This window comes from Aptenodytes forsteri, unplaced genomic scaffold (genome assembly GCF_000699145.1).
Source record: "Aptenodytes forsteri isolate BGI_AS27 unplaced genomic scaffold, ASM69914v1 Scaffold1, whole genome shotgun sequence".
Lineage (NCBI taxonomy): Eukaryota > Metazoa > Chordata > Aves > Sphenisciformes > Spheniscidae > Aptenodytes > Aptenodytes forsteri.
The window spans coordinates 6,512,540-6,538,490 of record NW_008795035.1 but is presented as its reverse complement, the minus strand read 5'-3'; the positions used below and the strand labels follow the sequence as shown (position 1 = coordinate 6,538,490).

General features: G+C 47.6%; 1 protein-coding gene across 5 annotated transcripts in view; it reads right to left on the bottom strand.

Moving 5' to 3' along the window:
- NTRK3 (neurotrophic receptor tyrosine kinase 3) overlaps positions 1 to 25,951 on the bottom strand; it is a 224,871-nt gene that overhangs the window by 136,087 nt on the left and 62,833 nt on the right. For 4 of the 5 annotated variants that reach the window (XM_009276575.1, XM_009276578.2, XM_009276576.2 and 1 more), the window contains exons 5-11: positions 24,469 to 24,626; positions 22,010 to 22,152; positions 21,274 to 21,415; positions 18,531 to 18,827; positions 15,033 to 15,056; positions 14,113 to 14,183; positions 12,240 to 12,342 (exon numbers count right to left, since the gene is read on the bottom strand). In XM_009276575.1, the coding sequence (XP_009274850.1) occupies positions 12,240 to 12,342; positions 14,113 to 14,183; positions 15,033 to 15,056; positions 18,531 to 18,827; positions 21,274 to 21,415; positions 22,010 to 22,152; positions 24,469 to 24,626 (938 nt within the window). The remainder of the gene's footprint in view (positions 1 to 12,239; positions 12,343 to 14,112; positions 14,184 to 15,032; positions 15,057 to 18,530; positions 18,828 to 21,273; positions 21,416 to 22,009; positions 22,153 to 24,468; positions 24,627 to 25,951) is intronic. The other variant, XM_009276579.2, reaches the window with a different exon arrangement.

Genomic DNA, 25,951 nt, shown 5'->3' with positions numbered 1-25,951 from the left:
TTCCGATACCATGTCAATAGACAGTAGCAGCCAAGAAGCATTACTTGAAATCTTTAAGCAGAGAGAATAAGCCCAAATCACTCCCAAATACACTGGTAGCATACTAAACTTAGATAGAAAAGAAACATAGCGAAGACCATATGTTTTGTTATTAAGAACTAAATAACAATGTAAAAAAGGGGAGAAAAATCTAAAAACCAGCTGTCCTGCAGCAGCAGAGTGGAAGGGGATTTCTGCAGACACCTAGAAGTGAAATCAGGCTGTATCTAATTTCAATTTCTATCACGACACTTTAGATGAAGGGACATTGAGAGCAAACAGGAGACCGAAGAATTAATACTTTTTAAAAAAAACATGGAGAGAAAGAGAAAATGAAATAATGGTCAAAACAGCTAAGCAAAGTCCCACTGGAAAATTCAGCAATATTTCATCTCTTGGTCCCACACGCCAAGGGGACAGACCTGCAGCAGTCTACAGCAGGATACTCGGCAAAAGCACTCAGCAGCTCAAAAGGCATGAAGTCTCATTACCAGATGCTGCTACCAATTTAATTCTGAGCAGAGAAACTTGTCAAGAAGGCAGACGTACTGTAAATCTGTAAAGACATTTTCCTTTATATACACGTATATGCACACATACGCACAGAACTTGCATTTATTCTCCCTGCTGATGTGCAGAAGAAATTAATAAGCTTAACTTTAAATTTATAGTAAAAAATCAAAGGAAATATTAAGAAAAAAATTATTTTAGAGCCTAAATGATAGTGGAATCGAGAGGATGAAGCAGTTGGTCTATAAAAACAAATCACGCTGAACTACCTTCGATGCCTTATTTTCCCCTGATTGAATTACAAAATTAGTCAATGAAGGCTGTAATATATTCCGGCTTAGTAAAATATTTGACAGTGTCTCAGAAAAAACTTCCTTGAAAAATTAATTCAAACTGGCTTGGATATGAGCACTGTCATACAACAGTATTAATAACAACAGTAAATTTGATTTACGTGGCTCTTCCCTGCTAGTGCTGGTCTGGGTGGCACAAATATGGCAAAGCTTTAAGCCGGAGAGGCTCGCCACGGGGACTGGTGTTAAGGCTGGGTTTATCTAACATCTTTATTAATTATCTGGAAATGAAACAAACCCACTGAATTAGCTAAGCTACTGATATGTGTCTGTTTAGGGGGCAGGGCAGGACAGTAACAATTTTGAAAGCCACCACTGATACGGTGGCTCAATGACTGAGCAGAGCTGGTTGCTTCTCACCAGCTCCGTGACCTTCTTGTAAGTCAAGCAGCACCGAAGGCACAAAGTCACACCGGCAGCGCGTCCCTTAGCCAGCAAACACAGGCAGAAGTAAGAAAACCAAGATGCAAGCTTCAAAAACATTAAAGAAAAACAAGTTTTGGAGATAAACCACCAATTTACTGGGAGGCAGAAACCTGGAAAACAGCTAACGTCCAAATGGGCTGGTGGCGACAGCAGGCTGGAAACGGGTTATGAGCCTGCGAGGGAGCAGGACAGCAGGACCGTGCTCTGCACAGGGAGGAGATGTCTCCATCGAGTGCCGGGGCACCAAACCTGGGGTAACCCCCAACCCTGCTGGGCACGGGGCCAGGAGCCTCCCACATGCCGAGGAAACGCGGCAAAGGGCAACAACAAAAAAAAATACGATGATGATGCTGGAAGGACTGAGCTGGGATGAAAGAGGGTTTGTATCTGCGCCCTTGCTTAGCGCCGGGGGAAGAGCCAGCTGCAACGACCCCAGGGACAACAAGCGATGCTGAAGTCAGGAGGATGGGGTGTAAAAGCATGTAATGAATTAACTTAAATAAACAGAGACTGAGTAGTTCTCTGGCAGAAAACTGCCCTGCCCCTGGGTCCGGCCCCAGAGCACCTTTGGTGACCAGCACAGAGCAGCACGGGGACCCTGCACGTCACACGTCCTCCTTACAGCTCTCAGCAGCCAGTTCCCCAGCATTACACCCCACCAGTGGAAGGGGTGCAGCCCTGCCCCGCTGCGCCAGAGCCCCTCACCAGCTACTCAGCCCTGCTGCAGCATCCCACTGCTGTGTGCACAGGGATGAACATGGGAATTTACCCAAAACCCAAATGAAAAAAGTCGGAGAAATCAAGCAAGAAGTCAATAAGACTAAATATTGATCCTAGACCACTGTTACCTCAAAATTATGGGGGTTTTCTTTCATTTTTATAATATCAGACATCTCTCTCTCATACTTTCATTTTTATAATATCAGACATCTCTCATTAAAAAAAATATATATCATAGCTTAATAGGTAAGACCATGTTAATTATTACCCCCAACACCAATCAGAAAAAGAGCACATCGTTGCTACAAGCACTTTGGATGACGACATGCTTTGCTTATTTGCACAGATTGTGCACCTGCTGATTGTGGGAAACTCCAGCTCTGTTTTCCTCTTCCCAAAGCAGGACTGAAGCTGGAGCCCAGTGGAAGCACCGCAGCCCCTGGGCCAGATCCAGGACCATTCCCTGGATGCCATGAGAGGGTGCCAAGGGGGTCCTGAGCAAGAGGCAAGCAGACCCGGCCGGCAGCTCCCACAGAACCCCGCAGCCTGGGAGAAGAAGAGGCAGAAATCAGCCCATCAGGACGCGGCTCCGCATCCACGATCCACATCTCTGCGCTGCATGGCGAGAAACGCATCTCAGCCCAAGGGCAGCAGCAGCTTTACTTGCCTCCCCAAGTGCCGGCTCCACTTAGCGTAATGATTATTAAGCCCTGTCAGCAGATATGAAACCAATGGACACAGCTCCACAGGCAAGCGCTTCGAAAGCCGCTGAGATGCCCCTGCTCACAGGTTTTCGTTATCCATCTGGAAAATTGCGGATGTCACAAGAGCTTTTAGAGCATCAAGATGAAATCGTCTTGTCAGCAACAAAAGGGCCAGTTCTGCCCTGCCCCGATCCCAGCAGCTGCCTCAGCGCAGCAGACTTCTGCGCAAGCAGCCGGCGTTGCATCAGGACACCAATGCCGCTGGCGCCTGGGAGCCTCGCCGGCATGTTGCCTGCCCTGGAGCTACCGCGGCACTGGCATCTCAGCCCGTGAATCTTACTCTAAAGGAAAACCAGGGTGAAGGAAAACAATATTTTTCCCTTCACACTACTTCACAGCCTCTTGTCTGACTCTTGACTGCGTTAGGCTGGGAAGAACTTGCAGTTTGCTGGGGAGGATGAAGCATGCCCTGGGACAGAGAGAAGATGGAGATGCAGGTTCCTTGGCACCAGCTCCTCCTATAGCTGGTTCAGGTGGAATGAGAAGCAAGCCAAAGTTTTCAATCCAAAATCCAAGCAGACCTATCCCTTTTCTCTGCCATAATTGCATGGTTTTTCACACTCTGCAGTTTTTGAAGCTGCTGCACTGCTTTGGCTTGGGTGGCATCAAAGGCAGATGTGGCAGAACCACCTTGCCAGAGGCTGTGCTTCTCAATGGGGCTCTGACCAAAAATGGCTTTTTCCTTTTCTGCAGAGAAAACCCCTCGCTGGTCACAAAGTCAGCAAGATCAGAGGCTATCCAGCAGAGCCACAAAACCACCCCAACACCAGGGTGCGTAGGATGCTGGGCTGCAGCGTAAGGGTCCTGATGTGAAACAGCCCCTTCCAGAAAAGGCTGGTAACTCCTGCAGATGCTAGGCTGAGGTGAAGTAAAATAACGAAGAAAAACTTTTCTGCAGCTAGCAGGTTCTGGCAGATACAGAGAGCAAAGAGGTTGTGAGACACAGAAGATGGCCATGAGCACCAGCTCCACGCTATTCTCACACTGCAAGCCTGAGAGCAGAGAGGAGATCCTGCAATATGGCCTTGAGTGTGGAGCAGAGCACGTTGAAGGCTGATGACTGGGCTGGGGCAAGTTTTCATCGGTGCACTGAGCATCATTCCCAGCATGGATCTGGTCCACTTGGTGCCCCTCAGTGAACCCTGATGGCAGCAGTATCTCATACGCAGAGCCCAAACAGAGACCTGTGGCCAGTTTACGTGGCCAGAGGCAATGAGATCTCCTGGGTTGCTTTCCTGAACCACAAGGCAGACAGGTTCAGGGTAACAGAGCATTCCATCCTCTGTCCTCCTTCACCAGCCAGGGCCATAACACCAACTGAAGACCACTGTTCCAAACAGAAACTGGATTATATCCCTGCCCCTCAGACACAAAATATGAATCCAAATGGGATTTATTCCTACTGTGCACAAAATACTACCCAGCTGCCTTGTGTACAGGCATTACCTTCCGGTCCATTGATTTTTAATAGCATAGTCGTAGATCAAAATGAGATGCCTGAGCATCACATGGGGTTCTACACCACTCCCACCTTCATCAACAGATGCTAAACACTGGTGCTGATGGTGGGGTTTCTTGGGCCTGTCCAAGACACAGGCAGGCTTGTTATTGCACCACAAGAAATAGAAGTTGGAAATGGAACAAGCCCATTAGATCATCAGATGCTCCAGTGCTCTCTATAATTTGCTTCCTCAGTGCTTTCGCCAGTTGAAGCTTGAACAGCCCAAGTGACAGTCCCTATCCATTCCCTTATTCTGCTGTCTCCAAATTTCTAGGCACTCCTTCAAGCACGTTAAGCCCAGGTTCAAAACTGAACAGCAGCGTTCTCCTCCTTTTCTACATTTGCCATCGCGGCTCCCAAACGCTTCTCTTGACAATCCTGCTGTTTAAATCACAGTTACCCATCCCTTGACCAAGAGCGAAGCTCTCCTGCTCCAGGGTTTAAGGACAGAGTGCCAGATCTCAGCATCCCTGGCTAAACAGCGCAAAAACAAACAACAATCCTACAGCAAGTCACGAGGAGGAAGAGGTGACGAACCCACCAGGGACATCCTCCCAGAGGACCATTTATCAGCATTAACAGTAGGAAAATATTTTCAAAGAATAATTGGACAACTAGACAAACTACAATTAAAATATTAATTAAAGCTCTTTGCTTCTTCCCACACTACCCTGCACCTTATTAAAGCCACAAAGTTGACACTTAGTTTTCTGGTTGTTGGCTGCCTTCAGAGAGGTGCAGGAGAGCGCCCAGGACGCAAGCTTGTGAGGTGATGAACCCACCAGGGACATCCTCCCAGAGGACCATTTTTCAGCATTAACAGTAGGAAAATATTTTCAGAGTATAATTGGACAACTAGACAAACTACAATTAAAATATTAATTAAAGCTCTTTGCTTCTTCCCACTACCCTGCTCAGAGAGGTGCAGGAGAGCGCCCAGGACGCAAGCTTGTGGAGATGATCTTTCTTCATCAAATTAGTTATATTGGTTAAAAAAAAAAAATAGCCTGTCCTGCTGTTGTATGTGGTACCGGGCAAACGCCAACCGTGCTGTGGGGCTCCTTCGGGGCGAGCGGTGCACCCGGGCTCCAGCACCGGCTGGTGACCAGAGCAAATGCGTGCACCCGCGAGGTCACGTACGGGGAGGAAGGGCCTGCAGGAACGTGGCATGAAGGAGGCCTGGGCCTCCTCAGGTCACCTGAAAACTACTGATCTGACTTTTTTTTTTTAACTGCTTTTAGTAGTTGCCTAAAATAGACACTTTGGTTTTGTAAAAGCAACTGAAATAGATAATGGCTGGTCAGTGCACTTTACATCGCCTTTATAAATAACCTATTAATACTTCTGGGAGTAGAAAAAAGTTTTATTTCTAGGTCTAAATAAATCCCGATCTTCTGCTAACCATTTCTCCTGCAGGGTCATTTGATGCTTCTCTCCAGTTTCCCTGGAGGCATCTCTCCAGCCAAGGGTGGCTCCTTGCTACTTCAGGCAGCAACAAGTGACACCACCACCCCATCTTTCAAAGCCTTCAGCAGACTAACACCACCTGGGACCGAAGGACAAGGGGTGCGAGCATTAACTGCCGGCGTGAAAGCAGATCTGCCTTGGCAGAGCGGGGAGGCAGAAGCAGGTGCCTTGTCACAGCACCCCAGGGGAGAGGTGGGATCTCTCAAAGGTTTGCCAAGGAGCCCAGGGCTGCATAGCAGCTTTCCCTTGCTGCCACCATACAGGTTACGGACTGCATGGCTTAGCAGAGGGTGAGGCTCTTATCAGTTCGAAGAGCTTTATGCTTTATCACCTTGAAGGAACTAAATAAATAAATAAATAGCACAGCTTGCACTTCAGTAAAGTATAAACAGGCATTTATAGAAAGAAGCCCCAGTGAAACCACATGCCCTTTCAATCCACTTCCCAGGCAAACAAAACCAAGTAATATCGAGCGCAAGAAGTATATCAAGGTGCTTTTCAAACAAACAGAAGGATACCAACAAGGAAAAGCCCCAGTTCTCCAACAGCCCCACGCAGCCGCTCTGCCTGCGTGTTTCAGGGGCCTCAGCCCCTCGGCACCACGGGGCTCTGTGCATCCCACAGCCGGGCTTAAAGAAAGCAACAGCAATCGGTTCCCCTTTCCAGTTTGTTAGCATGGCGCACCGTACGCCCCTGAGCCACCATGGTTAGCTGTGGCTTTTAATGTATGGCCGTTTCTCTCCCATAGCCGTGCCAGGCTGGCTGATGTTACTTTGCTCTCTCTTTCTTCCTGCTCCCGCTATATGGCAGGCTCCCAGGAGGATGAAATGAAAGGGGCCCGATCACAGATTTCTCTGAGCAGCTAACCCTTAAGGTGCAGGCTCTCCGAGCTGCAGAGTGTTTGTTCATTCCTATACAGCTACAAACAAATAATCAGGGAAAAACAACTAGTGCATGATTATAGCCAGACTTGGCCAAGGCAGCGTGAGTCAGAATTAAGCCTCATCTGAAAGGTAGGTCATGGCTCTTGTATATTATTTTTTTTTTCCCTTTAAAGCTGCAGCAATAATTGCACGATGAAGGACAAAAGAAAAAAAAAACAAACAAAAAACAAATCAACAAAAGCAAAAAGCCAGGCACCCGAGATATCTTTGCAGGAGCTGGTCCTCTTGAACAAGAACCCTGGAATTGTTCTGCAGTCGACTCAGCGGACAGTTACCATCTGTTTATGGAAAAAAATGTTAATAACCCCCAATCATAATCAAATAGGCAACCACTTTACTTTAAGTACCTATTAACTAATGCTAAATTACAATGGAACAGCTCTGCAAGTACTTCTGACATCCACATGCACATCAGCAGCGCCAGCACTTTGATCAGGGCTATTAGAACAAACACCAAATGAACTGATAGCGATGTGATTCCTCAAACATTACAGAAAGCGTGGGCAGTATTTATTTACTGTTCTTTTGTTTCTCCCCAACCTCCTTGTTGTTTCTGCCCATTCAGAAAGAAAATATGTATATGCCTGTGTACAGGCGTACGCACCACCCACCACAGCAGACCCCGTGAAAGCCTGGCCCCCTGTGTTTTGTTTTTCTCTCTGAGGCTGAGCTTCCATATGGATTCTCCGATGCCCAGAAAGGCTCGAGGCATTTCCATCAGTGGGGCCATCACTGGAGTTGTCATCCTCTATTTAGCCCCCACTATTTCCATGATGCCTGTAAAGGCATCTTTAAGTCCTTCCCCCGTCTCTTCTGGGTGGAACTGGCTGGCAGATACAAAAGCTAAAGCAAAGAAAGGGAAAAACCAGGCAGGCAGAGCTGTACACGCACGCTTGCACGCACGCAGAGAGGCAGCACGATCACACGCCTTATTTCTTTAGGAAATCAGATTAAAAAGCAATCGACTGTTTGCCAACTGTAACCAAGTCTGAACCATTAGCTGGCACTGTCTCTACCTGAGGACAAAAACCTCATTTGGAGATTGCAAGTAGTTTTTAATCTCAGAGCCTGAAAAATAGTTCATCTCAGCAAAACAAGTGCTCTTGTCTCTGGATTTTCTCTAGCATCTTTCTGTCCATATCTCTGCAAACTCAATTCTTTTTTTAATTTTTTTTTTTTTTTTAAAGTTGTGCAGCACCAGGAATACATCACACAAATATGCATGAGCACACGTTCTTTACCCCTAGGCACCTGCAAATGTAACAGAAAACAAGCAAAAGGAGCATATATTTCAGTCCATCAACCTAAGCATTTACACAGCCTCCATCGCTGTGCCATCCAAACATTTTGTTAGTCCCAGGACCTTTCTGTGCCGTTATTATTGTTTTATGAAATTTCATTTTTGTTAGTCCCAGGACTTGCATGTGGCTTTTTTATTATATTATGAAATTTCATTTCCTGTCATCTGCTGGGATTAAACTTTGATGGAAAGACTCGGGTTTACGAGGCTTGCGGTGACAAGCCTGACCCCAGAAGGTGAGGTGTAAAACCCTCCACCTCCGGCGGGCGGTCAGGGAACTCAGGACACTGAGCCCAGAGCCGGAGGAAACAACGACTGAGCGCAGGATGCCGGACTCCTTACCCCCATGCTGCCTATCCCACCTGCAAAACCCACTCCCCTGGGACACGGCAAGACACTGAAGTGCCCTGGACTCCCCAATTCCTTGCTCTATTAGATCCCATTCTTCTTCCCACACTAATACAAGGCTTTAAAAAGCACCTCAGCGCCCTCTCCGGATACATCACCCTTTAGCAAACAGTTGCTGCCCATGTCTGCGACTTCAACACTTCTCAGTTTTTGCATTCACTTTTCCCGGCGGTTTCCCCTCCACTGCCTTCGCGTTGCCCATGTAACACCACATTTCACAATAAGGTGGGTTACCCCCAGACCCCCCCCCCCCCCAGCTGCTTCAGCCCACCCCTATCCACCCCCAGCTGCAGTAGCCAAAGTCAACAGGCGGCCAGAAAGGGGATCTGACCTCCGCCATCCCGTGTTAATGAATGCCCTCTCCGGAGGGAGCAGGGAAAGGCAAGGGGGATGGCACGGAGCCAGCCTCCATGAGCTCAGCCGAGGGACGCCGAGGAGCCAGGAGCACAGCATGTCAGAGCACCCTTCACAAGGAGCTTTTGTTGATGCCACCGCTCCAGTCCGTCAACGGCGCCCTTGGCAGTGCAGGCTTTTCCACTGCTTGGCTGTTGGCTGTATCAGTAGCCGGGTCGTAACCAGAGCAGTGGCTCTGCCAGGACTCTCGTGCAATGCTCCGAGGGTGTGATACCATCCAGAAGAGGACACGTGGATACACCGTCCTCTCGTAGTCCTCCCCCAGCCATGTGCCCCGAGACGCAGTGACTTTCTTTTCAGCAAAGGCAGCTGGGACGTTGGACATTTTGCAGCCCATTAGTCCACTTTTAAGAGTGGTGGGCAACCCAGCAGGCTGGCCCAGGGGGACTTTCCAGCCCAACATGACATCCAACCTTGTCAGTCCAAGACCACCTCTCTCTCTCTCTCGGAGATAAACCATCTGCTTAACGCTAGGAGATGCAGAAGGAAAAATATGTGCTCAGAGACTCACGAGGTGCTTTGGGTAACGTGTCTAACAAGAGCACACAATGTTCTGCATCCATGACAAAAACAACAGGAAAAACCTGCTCCTGCAGGCCTGCCAAGCTGGGATTTCAACAACAAGTGGCAACATATCAGCTGGCGATGAACAGCTCCTGATTCAGGGAATGATGCGCTTTCCCAAAAAAAGACCCAGGGTTTGGATTTTTTTTCTTAGTAAATGATAACATGCTGGGTGCCATAGAGGATGGCTCCTGCCCAAGAATTAACTGATAATGAGGGACACAGAGGAAAGTGCTGGCTAAAGGAGATTTGGAGGTGGTTGCCAGCTGCTCTGTCCTGTACACGGTGTCAGAATAAGTTAGGACCTGTTTGTGAGCCCCTGGAAGAGCAGCTCAGGACCATTTAGTAAAGTGATTTGATGATTTGGACATCATCTCACGAGCTCCAGGGAGGAGGGAAGGAACAGCAGCCCGTTAGTGGAGTGAAAGAGGAGACACCGGGGAAAGAGATATCAAGCACAAACACAAGCTTCAAGGTATCATTGCCAGATTGGGGACCAACTGCAACAGCTCAGTTGAGACCCTAAAGCAACCAAAGGAAAAAGTAAGGCTCTGGACTCATGGACCTGCAGAGCAGCAAAGAAGGAGAGTTTAGAAACTGCATTTTGGAAAGCGTGCAGGGGACTGTGACATTTCTTGAGGGGTGAGAAATCAATCAGCTACAGCTGGCAGGGCAAGCCATAGCCAGGGTACCACCAAGCATCCCAGCCACTGCAGGTGAATGGAAGACTTGCCTTTGTGTTGTGGATGAAAGTGGTGAGGTTTGGTAGCAAGCCTGATGCACAGAAGGGAGTTACAGGCTAAAGAGGCAAAGCTTGGTGTCATGGCAGTTGACAATGGCACTATGGCTAAAGAAAACAGCGTATGCAGAAGAGGCGCTGGGGAAAAGCAGGAGGCTCAGAGCAGGTAAGGCCATGTGCTAGGGAGACTGTCCACAGGGCAGGAGGATCTGCAGCCTCCAACGGGGAGCAGAGCTTAGGCAGTATGAGTGGGCTGCCCATGGTGGTGCCTATGACACTTGTGACTCATTAAAGAGCTATATCCCTGATTTAAATATGTATTTAATTTCTGTCAACTCCATCTCTCCAAGCAATGTCATCAATAAAACTTTCAGAAACTCTACCGGGCTGTGGTTTCACATCAGAGTTGGAAGAAATACAGCATGATGAGGAGGTAAGCAGGCTAAACATTTTTGCCTTCCAAAAACTGCACACACAAAGGCATATCACAGCACCCCTATGGATTCTGGGAATGCAGAATATCCACTACCACACTTATCCAAACACCTCTGAACATGTACACACATCTGTTCACCAAGACTGGTTACTGACATAAGGTTCCCTCCTCTTTGATTCTTCCATTAGCGTCAGAAGTTACTTTTCCTTTTTATATTTGTGTGCCTAAGCCCCATCAGTGGCAAATGCCCAAGCACTTCCAAAGTGTTCTGACACGTCGCTCCAGAAGGCACATAACATCATCCCAGTTTTACAGATGGGGAAATTAAAGCAGAGACAGAGGTTAAGACAGCTAATTGCCTACGGACACTAAGTGAGTCAGTAGAAGAGCTGGGAATTGATCCCAGGAACCGTGTCTTCCATTCCTCTACTCCACCCACCAGTCAGTACACCCTACCAGATGGTTCTTATCATTGGGCATATGGACTAAATATTGCTAAGTTGGTGTAGAATATTTGCTATTTAATTAAATGTCCCATCTTCTCTCTCCATAGGATGCATAGGGGAAACTCCAGCCAGAATCCCATCTGGACCTCCTCAGCAGATGTCTCCATAAAGCAAACAAAGCCCTAGGCAAGCACAAGAAACACTCCCAAACCTACCACCCTGCCCTGCAACGCAGACCCCAGCAAGGCCAGGAAATAGGCTGCGACTCAGGAGCTTTGGAAGAAGCTCATGTTTGTCAAAGTCTGGCTTCAAATGGTGTACACATGAGCCACCAATTAGGCTGGGAATTATTTTGTCACATGAAGGCTCTTCCTCCAGCCTTCGCTGGGCACCACCAACGCTGTCCAACTGGAGATGCCAGCAGAGTCACAAAAAGCAGATGGCACAGAGTCATCTACTTTCTTCTGGCATTAGCTCTATCACATCACAGCACTGGTGTTGGTAGGACAGAGAGACCAGTTCTGCCTGGCAAACATCAGACACCTTCTCACTTTCCAGTCACTACCAAGGACACTTGACATAGCTCCTAAAGTTGTTATTCATGACGCAGAAGAGGAAACCTTCCAACAGAGAGGCAGCAGAAAGAGACCTTGCACATCACTGAAAGACAGGTCAGCAATTGCTTTCCCAGCATGGACCTTACAAACTTACAGCAGCATCTCAGTCCCCATTCACAGACAGGCACAGAACGGGTGCATCCGCCTTTCCAACAGAACCCAAACCAATTTCACATCCTTCTGTTCCCCCTTCATACCCTGCGCTCTGCACCCAGTGCGACACAAGGGGAAACCCATGCATCATCAGGTCCGCAAAAAAGATTTCATCCAAGAACATGCTCTCCTGAGTACAACTCCCTCAACGCATGGCTCAGAGCTCTTCTGGGCAACCTGTAGATGCAGTTAGGCACTGATAAGGGAAACACATGCATGCTTCTGCCCAACAGAAGCACATACAGGTGAGAACCACCAGCCTGTATATCTTCATTATTCTCTCAACAAACAGAAGAGGGCTGGACAACGTTCTCTTTAGAAGCCTTTGCACCAATACTGACAACGTAGGAATAAAACCACACCACCTTTCCACGGGTGCTATAAGAGCCGGGCAATCCTGGAAGGTGCCTCCTGCTAAACGAAAGTGACTGCACGTACCTTTCATCCCAAACTTGGACCGCCGGCCATACTTGTTGATCATAATAAAGAGGACGACCAAGAGGACACAAGCAAAAGCTGCCAGCCCAACCGCTATGGAAACCTGAAAGAAAAAAGCCTTAGAGTCAAGACAGAGGAATTTAGGAGTCTACATTGGAAATACAGCACCTCCTTGCCCAGTTAACCTTTCTGTAGGCTCATACCATCTGCTGCAGCCCCGTGGATATCAACTGTGGAGCAAACAAGCAAAAGCAAAGGGGTCTGGCACAGCTCGGAAGCATCACAGGCTGTTTGCAGGACTGGGAGGTTTGGGATCTCCCTATCAGCGATGCCGTTCTGGCACCAGTTCTCCCCAGCCTCTCACTCCATACATCTGCAGGGAAGCAGGACCTCTGCTCCAAAGTCTGGGCTCTCCCTTCACTGCATCACATCACGAGCCTCCATTTGTGACATCACCACTGTGCCCTGACGTCACAACACTAAAGCTATACTAACCTGAGCTGGGAACACACAGGAGCAGCAGAAAATTCTTTAGAAAGAGCAACTCTGTCTCCATCCAAACATCCCTCAGGAAAAAGAATGAGGGAAAATAACAGACCATAAAAAGAAAACAGAAGAAATTAAGTAGAACTGTTTTTTTCCCAAAAAACATTTGGTTTTCCTAAAGCCTCTAATGGTTCCTCATTTATTGTAATTTTTAGTAGTAAATATTTACACTACAAGTGTCAAAGTCCTTCACTGGAACTGTAGTTCCACTGTGTCGGTGCACAAGCAGAGGAAAGAAAACCTCCTTGCCCTAAAGGGTTTACAATTCCAGGCTTATTTTAATATTTATGAATATTTATTCCTTCAAGTCTTTGCTCGAGATACTTTTATTGCATTGATGTAAACAACAATTTCTTTGGCATTTGTCCAATTGTTCTCCTGTACTGGGTCTTGTGATGCATTTAGACTTCAGTTCCTTTCACAAAACTGTATTCTGCAATAATAGAAAATACATCATTTAACCAAGAAAAAGTAATTTCATTTTGCAAGCTTTTTCCCTGCCCTTGGTACATTAGCTATGATATTTTTAAATTTTTTATTTTACCACGTTCTATTTTCATCCCCCAGCTTGTTTTCTGTGCTTTATATTTAATAATCAGTGCACATTATTACTCCAGTCTCACTGTTCAAAGCTTTCACTTCAGTTATAGGAGATTTTCAGTTGGATGAGAACTGAAACCAAGGTGGATTGAGTTTTGTTCATTCTGTTAACACCTGGTGGGTTTCAAGACCTTAAAACTCTCATAAAATTAGAGCAATTGTGTAACATGCTATTTTTTTTTCCCCAATACTTATACACAATTTTTTTTTTCTTTTTCTACCTGGATTCTGCAGAAGACAGACAATGTTGAGATCTGATAAGCCATAGGCTTTCTTTCCTTTTTCATTTTTGGCATGCCCTGCAGAGCAGGAGAGAGGGCAAACTGGCATTGACAAAACTGAACCAAGCTGAATCTGAGTCCCTCACAGGGCTAAACTTAACAGCTCAATAATAGCATGAAACACACAATTGCCTGTTTGTTTGTTCTCTGGGTGCTACTTTTTTAGAGTGAGAATTTCTGACCCTGCCAGCAGCAACTTCACAGGATGCCTTATTTTCAAAGAGCTCCCTGGTTCCACACTGCAGACCCAAGAGGATCAGATGGTTCATGTCAGTATTTTACTTGCCTGACACAAGTCACAAAATCCTTCTGATTGCTGTCTTGAGTCATAAAGGAAAAAATTTTCCTTGCAAACACCTCAAAACAGCACAGGAATGTAAATACTGAGTCATCAACAACAAGAAATGCATGCAAAACAGTTCTGTAAAGAACAGGACAGAACTCACCCCAAAAGTGTCCTCCTCCGGTTTGTGGGTCACAGTGATCGGTGGGGTGGGACTCACTTCATAATCACCGACTGAAACCAAAACACCAAAGACAGAAGATTCAACGTGGCTCCATGGGACTCCCAAGGCACCAGCACATCCCCAATGGCAGTGCCTGACCTAGTGAGATTCAGTTCACCCCTAACAGAGGCTGCAACTTTCTATTTCAGAAGGCACCAAAATCAACCATCGGAGAGTTCCCTGTGCACAGCAGCAGGGAAAACACAGGCCGGAGCAACGTTGATTGCACTCCAACCTTGCAGACGAGAAACATTTGGGTGCCTGGTGTCCTAGGGTGGGTGGCCTCCACCTCGAGCCATCTCCTAGAGATGGCTTCTCCTCTTTCTCTGAAGAAAGTTATTTGGATGTTTTGGGGGTTTTTTGGGGGGTGGGGGGAAACAAAGAAAGAATCTATTGAGGAAACACTACAGAAGCTGAGTACTGCTTCTCATCCCAGTCCACACTAAAGAGCATGTTGTAAGTGGGCCATGACACACAATTGCTTTGTGGATTGGCCAGCCTGCGTCTAGTTAAGACCCCTTCCGCTACGCCACAACCAACTGGTTAGAGTTTTGGTGACACTTATCTCCAGCCCTGCCATTTAAGACCCCAAAGACTGTCATTTCCACTATAGGACCTTCTTTAGGATGTCTAGAGGGAAATGAGCATCTCCTGGGCTCTAGAGATTGCCCAGCTGATCAAGAGCTCCCCAGCCATCTTGCTTGTGCACACGGAAGCCAGGGCTTTGCGCAATCTCCGCCAACTTGCTTTTGGCTTCCTGACTTTTCCTCCAGGAGCACCTAAGTCACAGGGGGAGGTGGGGGAACCACAAAAAAAAAAACCCCACACCCACAGTATGCAAAGGGCAAGGAGACACTTACTTGAGACAAAGTTGTCTGTACTCTCTGTGGAAAGGACAAAGAGAGAAGCAACACAGTTAGCAGCATAGCAAAGGGAGAGTGGTCTCATTCCCAACCCGCCTCAGTCATAACTCCACCACCCCAAAGAGCCCAGGAAACAAAAACTTCTCATATTTTGTCCTGTTGGGCAACTGTAACTGGAAATTGCAGCTCATGTGCCAGCAGGACATGCTGGAGATCAGGATGGAGAGCCCAGGGGTAACTGTGCAGGGCCTTGGGCTGAAACAGGATGGGAGGGATGCTGCTGCAAGGCCAGAATGGAGAACAATTAGCAGCATGCTAACCAAACTTTTGAATGGTCATTAAACAATCCTGCTTTCAGCAGGTGAGCAAAGCTCGACAGACACAGGGGGCTCAGCAGGATGGAGGTGGACGGGAGAGAAAGAGATTTTGCCTTGCATGGCAGTGTTGACCCAAGGACAAAGTCATACAAGGATGAAGACCAGCTCCCAAGGAGGAGAGCCCAGCTTGGGGCTGGGGGTTAGAGGAGACCTCCTCTGACCTCCTTTTCATGAGCCACTCATAAAAGCTAATAGCATCTGAACTGGACACGGAGGCTGTGGCTGCCCTAGAGCTGCCTCTTGCCCGAGACAGCCACGCCAGTCCCTGCTGTCTCACTCTTGACTGCTCCAGTCTATTCAGTAAAGCTTCTTCAGCTTCGAAGGCAGCCGAGGCCCCAGACAATGAGGTCTAAAGCTCTCGGTGACACTCAGTTTACATAGCATGGGAACAACGTCAGCTTTCAATTCACTCGCCCATGTAAGAAATTGAGCCCAATATTAACTGGAGTTTACACAGCTTTGCTGGCAGAGGGCTCCTGGAAGGATGCTGAAACGTTCATGCTGAAGTACGGGTGAGGTTTGGAAGGGAAGCGTAAAACAACCCCCGGGGTGACAAACACGGCTTTCCAAACCAGAGGGAAAAAACCTGAAAAAATATTTTTGTTTTATTTCAAGTCAAGCAGAAGTAACTTTCCTTGGCTTTTTCCAGCAGGGGGTGGGGGTGGGGGGGTGGGAAGAGGAAGAAATATTTCATTTGAAGACTTTTTTTTTCCCTATTAAAACAGGGAGAGTCTAGTCATAAAACTCTTGCTGCTTCTACATTTTCCCCTTTCCATTTTTCTCTGTTGGACTAAGCAATTTCAACAGAAACCCACAAAACGTTTTTCCCACTAAACGCTATTTTTCAAAATATAAAACATAGCCAAGAAATTTCAGCCAACTTGAGTTCTGTGAGGAGTTCCCAAAGAACTGAACAGTCATCAAGGGGGAGGTAGGTACATTAACCTCTGTGGATTAAATAAGGAGATGGTAGCCTATGGTAGAGATGCCAATGACAACATGCAATGAGATTTTTATCTGGAGATGACGCAAATCTGTCCTGGGAGCCACTGCCCTGGCTTCTAGAGCCACAACATTGCAGAGAAGCAGGATATGGCACGGGGCATATTTCCCAGCTCCCATCCAGCTTCTAACAGGACCCTTCTCCTCTCAAACGGAGAAGCACAATCTGGCACAGTACCAACAAGAGATTGCAGACCAGGGGTTTCTAAAAAAAACATGGTCACGGGTCCTTTTCTATGCTGATAGGAAGTTTTCCAGACATTATGCTTTCATTAATTAATTAAGACTAATAATCTTATCCTGGGTAGTGACAGCAAAATCCTTGCACGTGTGAATAGCTATAGGCAATAAGCTTCTTGAATGAACCACACTGGGGAACCTTCAATTTGTGGCATTTTCTGGAGGAATCTACCTTCAAATGGGAAATTATAAGTGTCAGCTGCATTGAGTGTTCATGTCAGCTGTGGCAGTGGACGGAGCAACAAACTTCAAGGGAAGTAAATTACATCCTCCATTGGGCTGACAGGGTCTGCCAGGGTGAGGAACGGCTTGGGACTTCGGATCAGAAGAAATAAAAGAAATGGGTCAGTTCCCGCTGAGAAATGGTTCAGGGTCTGTAAGTACTCCACACCAACAACACATACAAGGCGTGGGTGAAGATGGACTCAACAAGGGCAATATTTTACATATATTTCGCACAAATAGATTCTCCCAGAGCCTTTGACACAAGCGGCTCTTCAAACATCAACATGCCTTCCCACATCACAGCCTGGCTCAGATCCATTTCCAAAATCAGCTCTCTGGCACAGACCTGCCCCCTTTTCTGGAGGTCCAGCACCTACTTAAGAGCTGTCCCCATTTCACAGATGGGGAAATTGAGTCACAAAGGTGGGACCTGACAAAGCTGAGACTGCAAACCCGTGCCTCTCCTCACCCACCTACATTTGGTAAGCTGTTCTTCTGCCCTGACAGAGAGAAACATAAATAGGTCAGATAGCCAAACAGGGCATCATCCTTGAAGCCAGGATACAAATTTTCCACTCCCATCCATATCAGCTCATTTGGTCAATTGCCAGATCTTCAAGGCAGAGATTTGGGGTTGCATTTGCAATATTTGACCTGCGGGAAAACTCTGTGTACATATATGGCGTGATATAAATAATAAATGAGAGTATCGTTGGTATTTTTCTATATTTAGCAAACACCCTATTTTGCTGGATTTTCTTGGGCTGCAGGGGCCAATTTAGAGCTGCCACTTTCCCATGGCATCATTCCTGAAGGCAGCAGCATGCACAGGTCTTAACTCCATGATGGCCAGCATGGTGTTGCAATGACAGAGAGGAGACCAGGACCCTCCATGCTCCTATAGAGCAGACAGGTCACCACAAAAGTCTCTACTGCACTCCCCAGAGCTGGATCTTCATGTCCTCAAATGCTTTTTTTTTTTTTTTTTTTGCAGTTAAGCCCTGAATCACTAGGGAGTACAACGGGGAATTCGAAACAATCAGTTAAGAAATCCCAGCAAACTGATGCAAAGCGACTAATTGAGCCGTCGCATCTTTTGTAGACTTGTCATCCTGGAATGCACATGTCATATTTAGAAAGAAAACAATCCTGACACTGCTGCATCCAGCTGTAACCATTTCACAAATGCAAGCTAGAAGAAAAAAAAGGAAGAGCTGCATCACTTTAAAGGGCTTTCCTTTCTTTAGCTTATAACTAGCAATCACATAGAAGAATACTTTCTCTCAAAAAATTGGGCAACCTCTTTGGGGCACCCCAGAGGAGATCCAAAACAATTGATCAAACTTACATTCTATTCCCACTGAAATCCCTAAAGATCTTAAATAAAAACACTACAGAGTATATTACACAACAAAAATATCTAAACCAGTTAGTCTCTCTGCATTAAAGAGTTATGACACCAAAGCACACTTGAGTAAGAGAATCATACTGGTCAGAAGAGGCCTCCAGAGGTCACCTCCTCCAACCCACTGCTCAGACAAAGGCCAACTTGGGTTGTCAAGGCCTTGTCTAGGTGCAAGGATTACTGGTGGGACCATAGTAAGACCTTTGGGTTGCAAGCAACCCTAATGAGATAAACTGAACATCCTACCTGGAAAGGGCTTTTCAAGGAAGTGTCCTTTGATGGTTTGGTTGGCTGAGCCCAGCTGGTTGGTGGCCACAATCGTGTAGTTGCCATTGTTGTAGTGAGTGGGTTTGTTGAAGAGCAGGCAACCCTCAGACACTTCCCCTTGTTGGTAAAACTCCATGTGGATGATCTCTGTCTCCCGGAGGACCTGGCCGTTGTGCAGCCAGTGAAGGGTGGGAGCTGGGTTCCCATGCACCGCAAATGCAATGCAGTGCTCCAGGTGTAGCACCGGCTCCTCCAGGGTTAGGATGCGAGGGGGATCTAGCAGAGAGAAACATGGCAGGCTCACAGCACACCTCCACCCACATCATGTCTCTGTGCACCATGGAAATTAAGATTATTGAAAACGCAACCTCCAAAATCCCTTGTTTTTTCTACTCTTCCCATGGATGTCTGCAAAGAAGCAGCGCAAAGTCACAAGAACCACTCCACGCTCCCCAGAAGGAGGACCTGAACCATAGCCAGCTCTCTTGGGCTTGTGAACAGGGGTACAAATTAACCACTGGAATGGTCCTTTCACCAGCCCAGAAACAATTAAGCTTGGAGTTGCCCCGGTCCACACACCTACTGCTGCTCTCCTTCCCTCAAGGGATCACGGGAAGGCCTCCTGTCCCCACTAAGGAGGACACTGCAACGTAGCACTGTTACATTACATGCGTAAGGTGCCCCTTGAGGGCTCTCCAGTCGCACCGAGTAATTTTGGATTGCATAGCTGTGGAAGCAAACATCCCTCAGTGACTGCCTGTCCTTGGGGATTTTGACTGCCTGAATATCCCAAAGGAGTTCTCACCCGCCGAACACCCTCCAGGGGTGTTTTAATTAAAGGGAATAGAGTGGGAGAAGGAAAAGAAAAGCAGAGACTCCACCTGCAATTTATTACATATGCATTGTCTTCCCCCCGGGACACCCCAGGAATTCAAATGTTGTTCTGCCATCGCTTCTGAAACCCCATTTACAACACCTACATGTAAAGTCCCAAACCCCAAGGCTGGCAAGGTCTGAACTAGAAGAACAGAGTTTTGTGCAAAGACAAAGGACACAAAAAGATGTAGGTCTTCCCTAAAACTCTCCTTTTCCTGGTACCATCCAGCTGCAAAGACAAACCATGGGGCATCCACAAGGAACAAAAACAACGCACCAACTTTGACCCATCTTTTGGAAAAAAGATGATGAATTTTTCAGGCAGTGAAGGTGGTAGAAGAAAACAAGGTGCAGAGCTGGTTGGAGCCGAGCAAAATTCTTCCACGAGCACCCAGCTACCCTAAACCACACAGCCATGTCCCAGCCACCTCCTTTCACTCACAAGCCTAGATCTGCATGTGGCTTGTTCACATCTTCCTGGCAAGGAGGATTCAAAACAGGCAGCCACCTACACACGCACAAACCCAGATCTTTTCAGCGTGAAATTACAGCCTGAGTGATGGGTCTGGGAAACAAGAGCAGGGGCAGCAGAAACTGTCAGCAGGTTAGAGGATTACACGGGTGAAAATAGGCATTGGCATGATGCTGTTTAAGGTGTGGACGAAAAGATGCCAAAACGCACTGCAAAAAACACCCGCCTGCTGACCAATCACCTCTGAGCCAATGTGAACTTTAATTACTTCCATTCTTCAATCCATCAATAGTACTTATTGGGAGGAAGATGAAAGTAGTAAAGCATCTGTTCTCCTCTTTCCAATCCCCTGTGACCCCTTGTCTTTACAGTGGCTCCTGCACTGCACTGGACACGCAACACGCGTGGGTTTACCAAGACTAGGCAGAATCCTGCATGGGTCTCCGCTCTACCTGGCAGGGTTGGGGGTGGGGGACAGATTTTCAAACTACAGAGTAAGGACAAATATTACAGACACAGCAACATACAGTAAATCTCAGCTGCTTGAGAGCGCAAAGCTGTGTAAACTTCCTCTTAAGGTCAGGTTTGTGTTAAGTTCTATTAGAAAGCACAGAGAAAGTTTAGCTACTTGCAGCAAAAAGTGAACAGTTGAAATTTGACACGTGCATGTTTACACGGTGTTTGCTGTTTAACTTTATAGGAACAGATCTGGGAGGAAGCACTAGCATCCCTGAATTCAGAGACAAGATTTACACTGGGTTTAGCAAGGGTGACATTTAACCACTCACATAGAATCAGGGCGAGCAACTCCGTGTTTGTAAACGGAGTTTTAGCCCCTCTACGGCTTTTCCTTACTCCGCTGGATCTTCCAAGAGATGGGTGGAGAGATGTCCACCACCAGTGTGGCACTGCTGCTCCTCCCCTGCTCTAGTGCTCATTTCTGCATTAATGGAAGCAGCAGGAAAGCAAAAACACTGACACTTAAGAGGAGCTGTGCAGGTGACATTTAACCACTCACATAGAATCAGGGCGAGCAACTCCGTGTTTGTAAACGGAGTTTTAGCCCCTCTACGGCTTTTCCTTACTCCGCTGGATCTTCCAAGAGATGGGTGGAGAGATGTCCACCACCAGTGTGGCACTGCTGCTCCTCCCCTGCTCTAGTGCTCATTTCTGCATTAATGGAAGCAGCAGGAAAGCAAAAACACTGACACTTAGAGAGCTGTGCAAGGATCCACCTCCTCCTCACTGTGCTCAGCTCCTAATCCTCATCCACAAAACCAGTATGTCACAGGTAGCAAGTGGCCATGCATTCACACGGTTCCCAGGGCAGCCCTCCAGCCTCTATATGGTCAGGGTCTCTCCACTGCTACTTACAGTAGACAGTGAGCAGCACACTGGCATTGCTCATCCCCACCACATTCTCGGCAATGCAGGTAAGCAGGAACCCGTTGTCCTCGCTGGTGACGTTCACCAAGGTCAAATTGATGGCATGAACATTGGTCCAGTTGAGGTTGGTCTAAAAATCCCAGAAAGAAATACAGACAGAAATCAGTGTCTGTTGGCTTCTCTCCTCCCCACTCCTGCCCCCAGAAGCCGAGTATCCCAGTTTCCACATAAGATGTGAAAAGGTCTCCAAAATCCAAGGACAACTAGGATCTGGGTGAGGGGAAGTGTTTCCTATAAGAATATCTACTGGGAGGGGGAGAGCTGCAGCATTGTAGCACTGATAAACATGGCTTGCCTCTAGAAAAGCTTGCTTAGTTGCCTATTTCAGCTACAGCTATTGCAGACACCTCTGTAAACAGGCAGTTTCATTAGAGGAGACACGAGTTAATTTAATTAGCTTCATATCTCAGTGCTTCCTATCTCATCTTTACTTTCCAGCCATACAGAGGGAAGGTTTTGTTGCCTTCAGGTAGTTCCCAGGTTCTCATGTGGATACAGTATGGCCTCGGTTTTCCTTTGGATACAGCCCGTTCACATTTCTCATAGCAGTCTCCACCATCTACCCGACCCTCTGCCCTGCGTGCACAGACCTGGGGAACCCGGGGCAGCTGCCTTGCCTTTGCCACATGGGGCGCAGGCAGCACCGAGGTCCCGCAGCCCCTACCTGGTGCGTGTTGATGGAGTGGAGATCGGCCACCGTCCAGTCGACGTCGGGCAGCGGCGAGCCTGAGCCGTTGCAGGTGATGACGGCATTCTCCCCTTCCCGCACCGTCAGGTTCACATGGCTCACACTGATCTCAGGGAGGTCTAGGAGAAGCAGACACCGAGGCACTCAGGTGTGGAGCAGCGTTTGCTACAACCAGCTGCAGGGTGCACACATGTGGACCCAGATCCTGCCAAGCTGTTTCTCAAAATCAGCCTCCAGCACCCCGGGATAAGTAGCAGGAGGCAACGGCATGGCCTTGCCCTACTGAGGGAAGGATGAGGCATGGAGATGAGGAAAAGTATGGACAGTGGAGATGTGCCAGCTGAACAGACCCTCCCATCACGCTTGAATCCAAATTTGTGTCCAGTTCTGGCTGCCCTCCCCCTCACACAACCCCCCCTTTCCCCATTCCCCCTACTCCCACAGAAGCTGCTCTCGAGGGCAGTCACCTGGGATGGGAAAGCTGCATGTGCTGGGAGAGGATCCAAAGCGTTCCCACCTCCAGGGACAAAGCACAGAGCGCCCAGTACTCCGGGCAAGGAGAGTGTCCCTCTAATTTATAACAATCAAGAGAAGATGACCAAGGATGTGTCTTCGTATTAACTGCAGCTCTCCTAATAAAAGGTGCCCTTGTTCTTCCCTGGTGGTGGCAGAGAGATTCACTGATTTATGGTGGCTCTAATTTACACCGCTTCCTTACTTGCTGCCACAGGCGCCAAATATCCTTGCAACATGAAACAAGACAGTGCTGGTTGCAAGAAGGGCAAACAGCCTTCTTGCATGGGGAAGGCTTTCTGGGCTCATCGTAGGGGCAAACTGGGTAGGCAGGGCAGGGGGGAACTGACCAGTGGTCCCCTCCCATTGTAGGGCAGCAGCATCCATCACACCAACCCAAAGACATGGATGGGCATACACATCCTTTCATTGCCCTCAGGGAGTGACACCAGGAGGGAAGCAACATTGCACTGATTTGGGGGGATGACAGAAGAAAGGAGGCAGCGTTCAAGGCCTGGCAAAGTTGCACAGGTGGCAGGAATCAGCAGAGAGGAAGATGGGAGGGACACGTATGGTCTCTCCAGGTTGAGCTGATATCAAACATGACCACACCAAGCCATGCCAGCCCTCAGCAACAAAGGGCAAAGACAAATGGGGTGTTGTTACAACATCCCTTGAGTCATCTTAATGCTTGAACAGAAAGACTCTCCTCTGGAGGAAAGCAGATCAGTGTGGCTCCCTTCCCTTCCAGGAGACTGCGAGGTCAGAGGAGGTGCTTACCCTGCACACCAGCACATTTGTGTTCCCAAATCGGCACCCTGCTGTCGCCTCAAGTCTAATACCACCACATTGACAGAGTCACCTTCTCCTCCTGCCCCTGATCCCTAAGGATTTTATTTTTCCTCTAATCCTTGCAGATTATTCTTCCCATGTGGGGAGGAAATTACAGCGGTCTCTCAAGTCTTTTTAGTTCATCCACATGCAGGCACACTTTGGCCAATTTCCAGAGCTTAATAAAGGGTCATCGTGAACTTGAAAAAAAAAATGAATCATGCAAATCCAAATGTGCATGCTGTTTGTCTACTACTGCTATAAGAAACAAACCCAAATTCCTAGAACAGAGAATGATGATCACAAGAAGAAAACCTCTGGTTTTCCTCCTTTTCTCAGCCCATGAGCTTGACAGCTGCTTGTGTATAGACAGTTTAACTGTTCTTTTGAAGGTACACCTCCTTCCCCTTACTCTGCAAGGGATGCTTTCCAGTAATGGCAATAGCAGAGCAAAAACTGACACCAAACAGGCAGCTGATGTGTGAACAAGGTGAAGGAAAAAGGGATAACTATTGAACACGCCTCATGTTGCTCCTGGGGCCACTGGACTCTTTTAAACATCAGCAGGGAACAGAAAGAGATATAAAGTCACTCCTGCCTCTTCCCTACAGACATGGGCTTTCAACTGAAAAAATAAAACAAAAGAAAATGAATACAGATGTGTATTTCCTAAGAGTAATTACAAAAGATAAGGTGGCAGCGTCTTTTAACAATATGCTGTTTCTAGGATTTGTTAGACAGAGGAAGAGCAAAGTGAAAAATATCTTTTTTCAAGACAACACGTAGGCTCAGCACACACACTTTGTCAAGCAACAGCATTACAGTAAAGGCAATGCCCCAAATCACCCAATACCTTCAGTCACACAGCAATGTCAGCCCCACACTTACACAGATACTCTATTTTTAATCCACAAACTACCCCGATCAGCTTCAATCGTCTTGTTCTTGACTACACGGTGGGATTCTGCTACACCAGGTTCCCCAAGGGAATGGTTGAACCAGAGGTGCCAGATTGGACAGGGCTCCCTCCTAGCACCCTCCTGCCCTCCCCTGCACCCAGCCCCGGGACCCCAGCGTGGGCTGTGCCTTACCGCACTGGGTGATGTTCATCTCCTGCAAAGGGATGATGGCAGCATCCATGTTCATGCAGTAGAGCTCCTGGTACTGCAGGTTCGCCTCACCCTTCTCCTGCCAGAGCTGGATCCAGCGGATGTCGCAGCTGCAGTTAAAAAGGTTCCTCTCTAGTCTCCTGCGGGCAGACAGAGCATAAGAAAGGATGGTGGGGTGGGGAAGGACGAGCAGGGCCATCACCTGGCTCCAAGCTCCCCAAGGAGGATGGCCACCATGCAGGTGCAAGGGTCCCTTTAGAGCTAAGGGAGAATCTCCTCTGCATTATTTGCCTGGGGTCTTCTGGCACACGTTGTTCACGTCTCTCCCGACTCCAGAGAGACCAAGGTTACACATCCGTGTGTTCACACAGTCTCCTTCACGCACGCACACAAGGTTTTACATCTCCCAGGGCAGCACGTGGATACACGCAACGTCTTTCACCACAAGATCTGCGCATCTGCAGCTTGGTCCCAAAACATTCATCCCCCAGCAAAGGAGCAGGCAGCTCCCCACTGCCTTAAAGTATTGATTCACGTCTTCAAATCCCACTTCAGTGGAGGTCCAAGACCCTGCTGGGCAAAGCACACCTCCAGCCCCCAGAAGCTCTCAGTGAAGCTGGCAGCTCTTCTCCAGAGTACCTTGTACAAACACCAGGAGGCTCGTGCCTCCTGGTGACCCAGGGCACGAGCTAATGCACAGGGTATCGTGCATTTTAATCAAATCAAACAGCACTGCACTGACACCCTGCTGACCTGGCTAGGAGAAATGGAAGGAAGCACTGCCTTTAATGTACTTCATTTAAAACACACTTACACATAGTTTATATACCAGGAATGTTTATTATAATTGATTTTCCAACCTATTAACCATTTCATTTACATTTTTAAAGCTCTGCAGCTCTCTGTGGAGATGCAAGGAGGTCAGGTCCCAGCAGGGAGGAGAGCCAAGTGCTCAGCCAGGACAGACTGAGTTACCAACGTGGGTTGCAACGATAACTTGAGCAAAACAGGAGATACAGCCTGAACAAACAAAGTATCTCCCCACATAACTGTGAAGCAAAAGAAAGCACGGACCAGAGGAGCCAGCACTGCAAAAGGTGAGCTCAGTCACCCCAAAGCAGAAGGGCATCTCCAAAGGTCAAACCATTGCTTCACACAATATCTAGATCCCCCGTCATAGAGGGGGAAGCTGTTTTTCTGGTCTGTTCTGTGTGTTACTGCAGAATTCACGCTTGCTTTTGCAAAATTAATTCCACCAGCTAACAGGATTTGGAAACAACTTTCCAAACGTGTGTAGCTGCTGTTTCGTCAATACAGTACTGCAAAAGGAAGAGGAGGAGAAGGGATCTTCTGGTGGCACCCAGGGGTGTTAAACCTGAACCCTAACGATGCCACTTTGAATCTTTTCATAGAACAAGATGCCATCTGACTTTTTTTTTTTTTTTTTTTTTTTTTATGAAAAAAC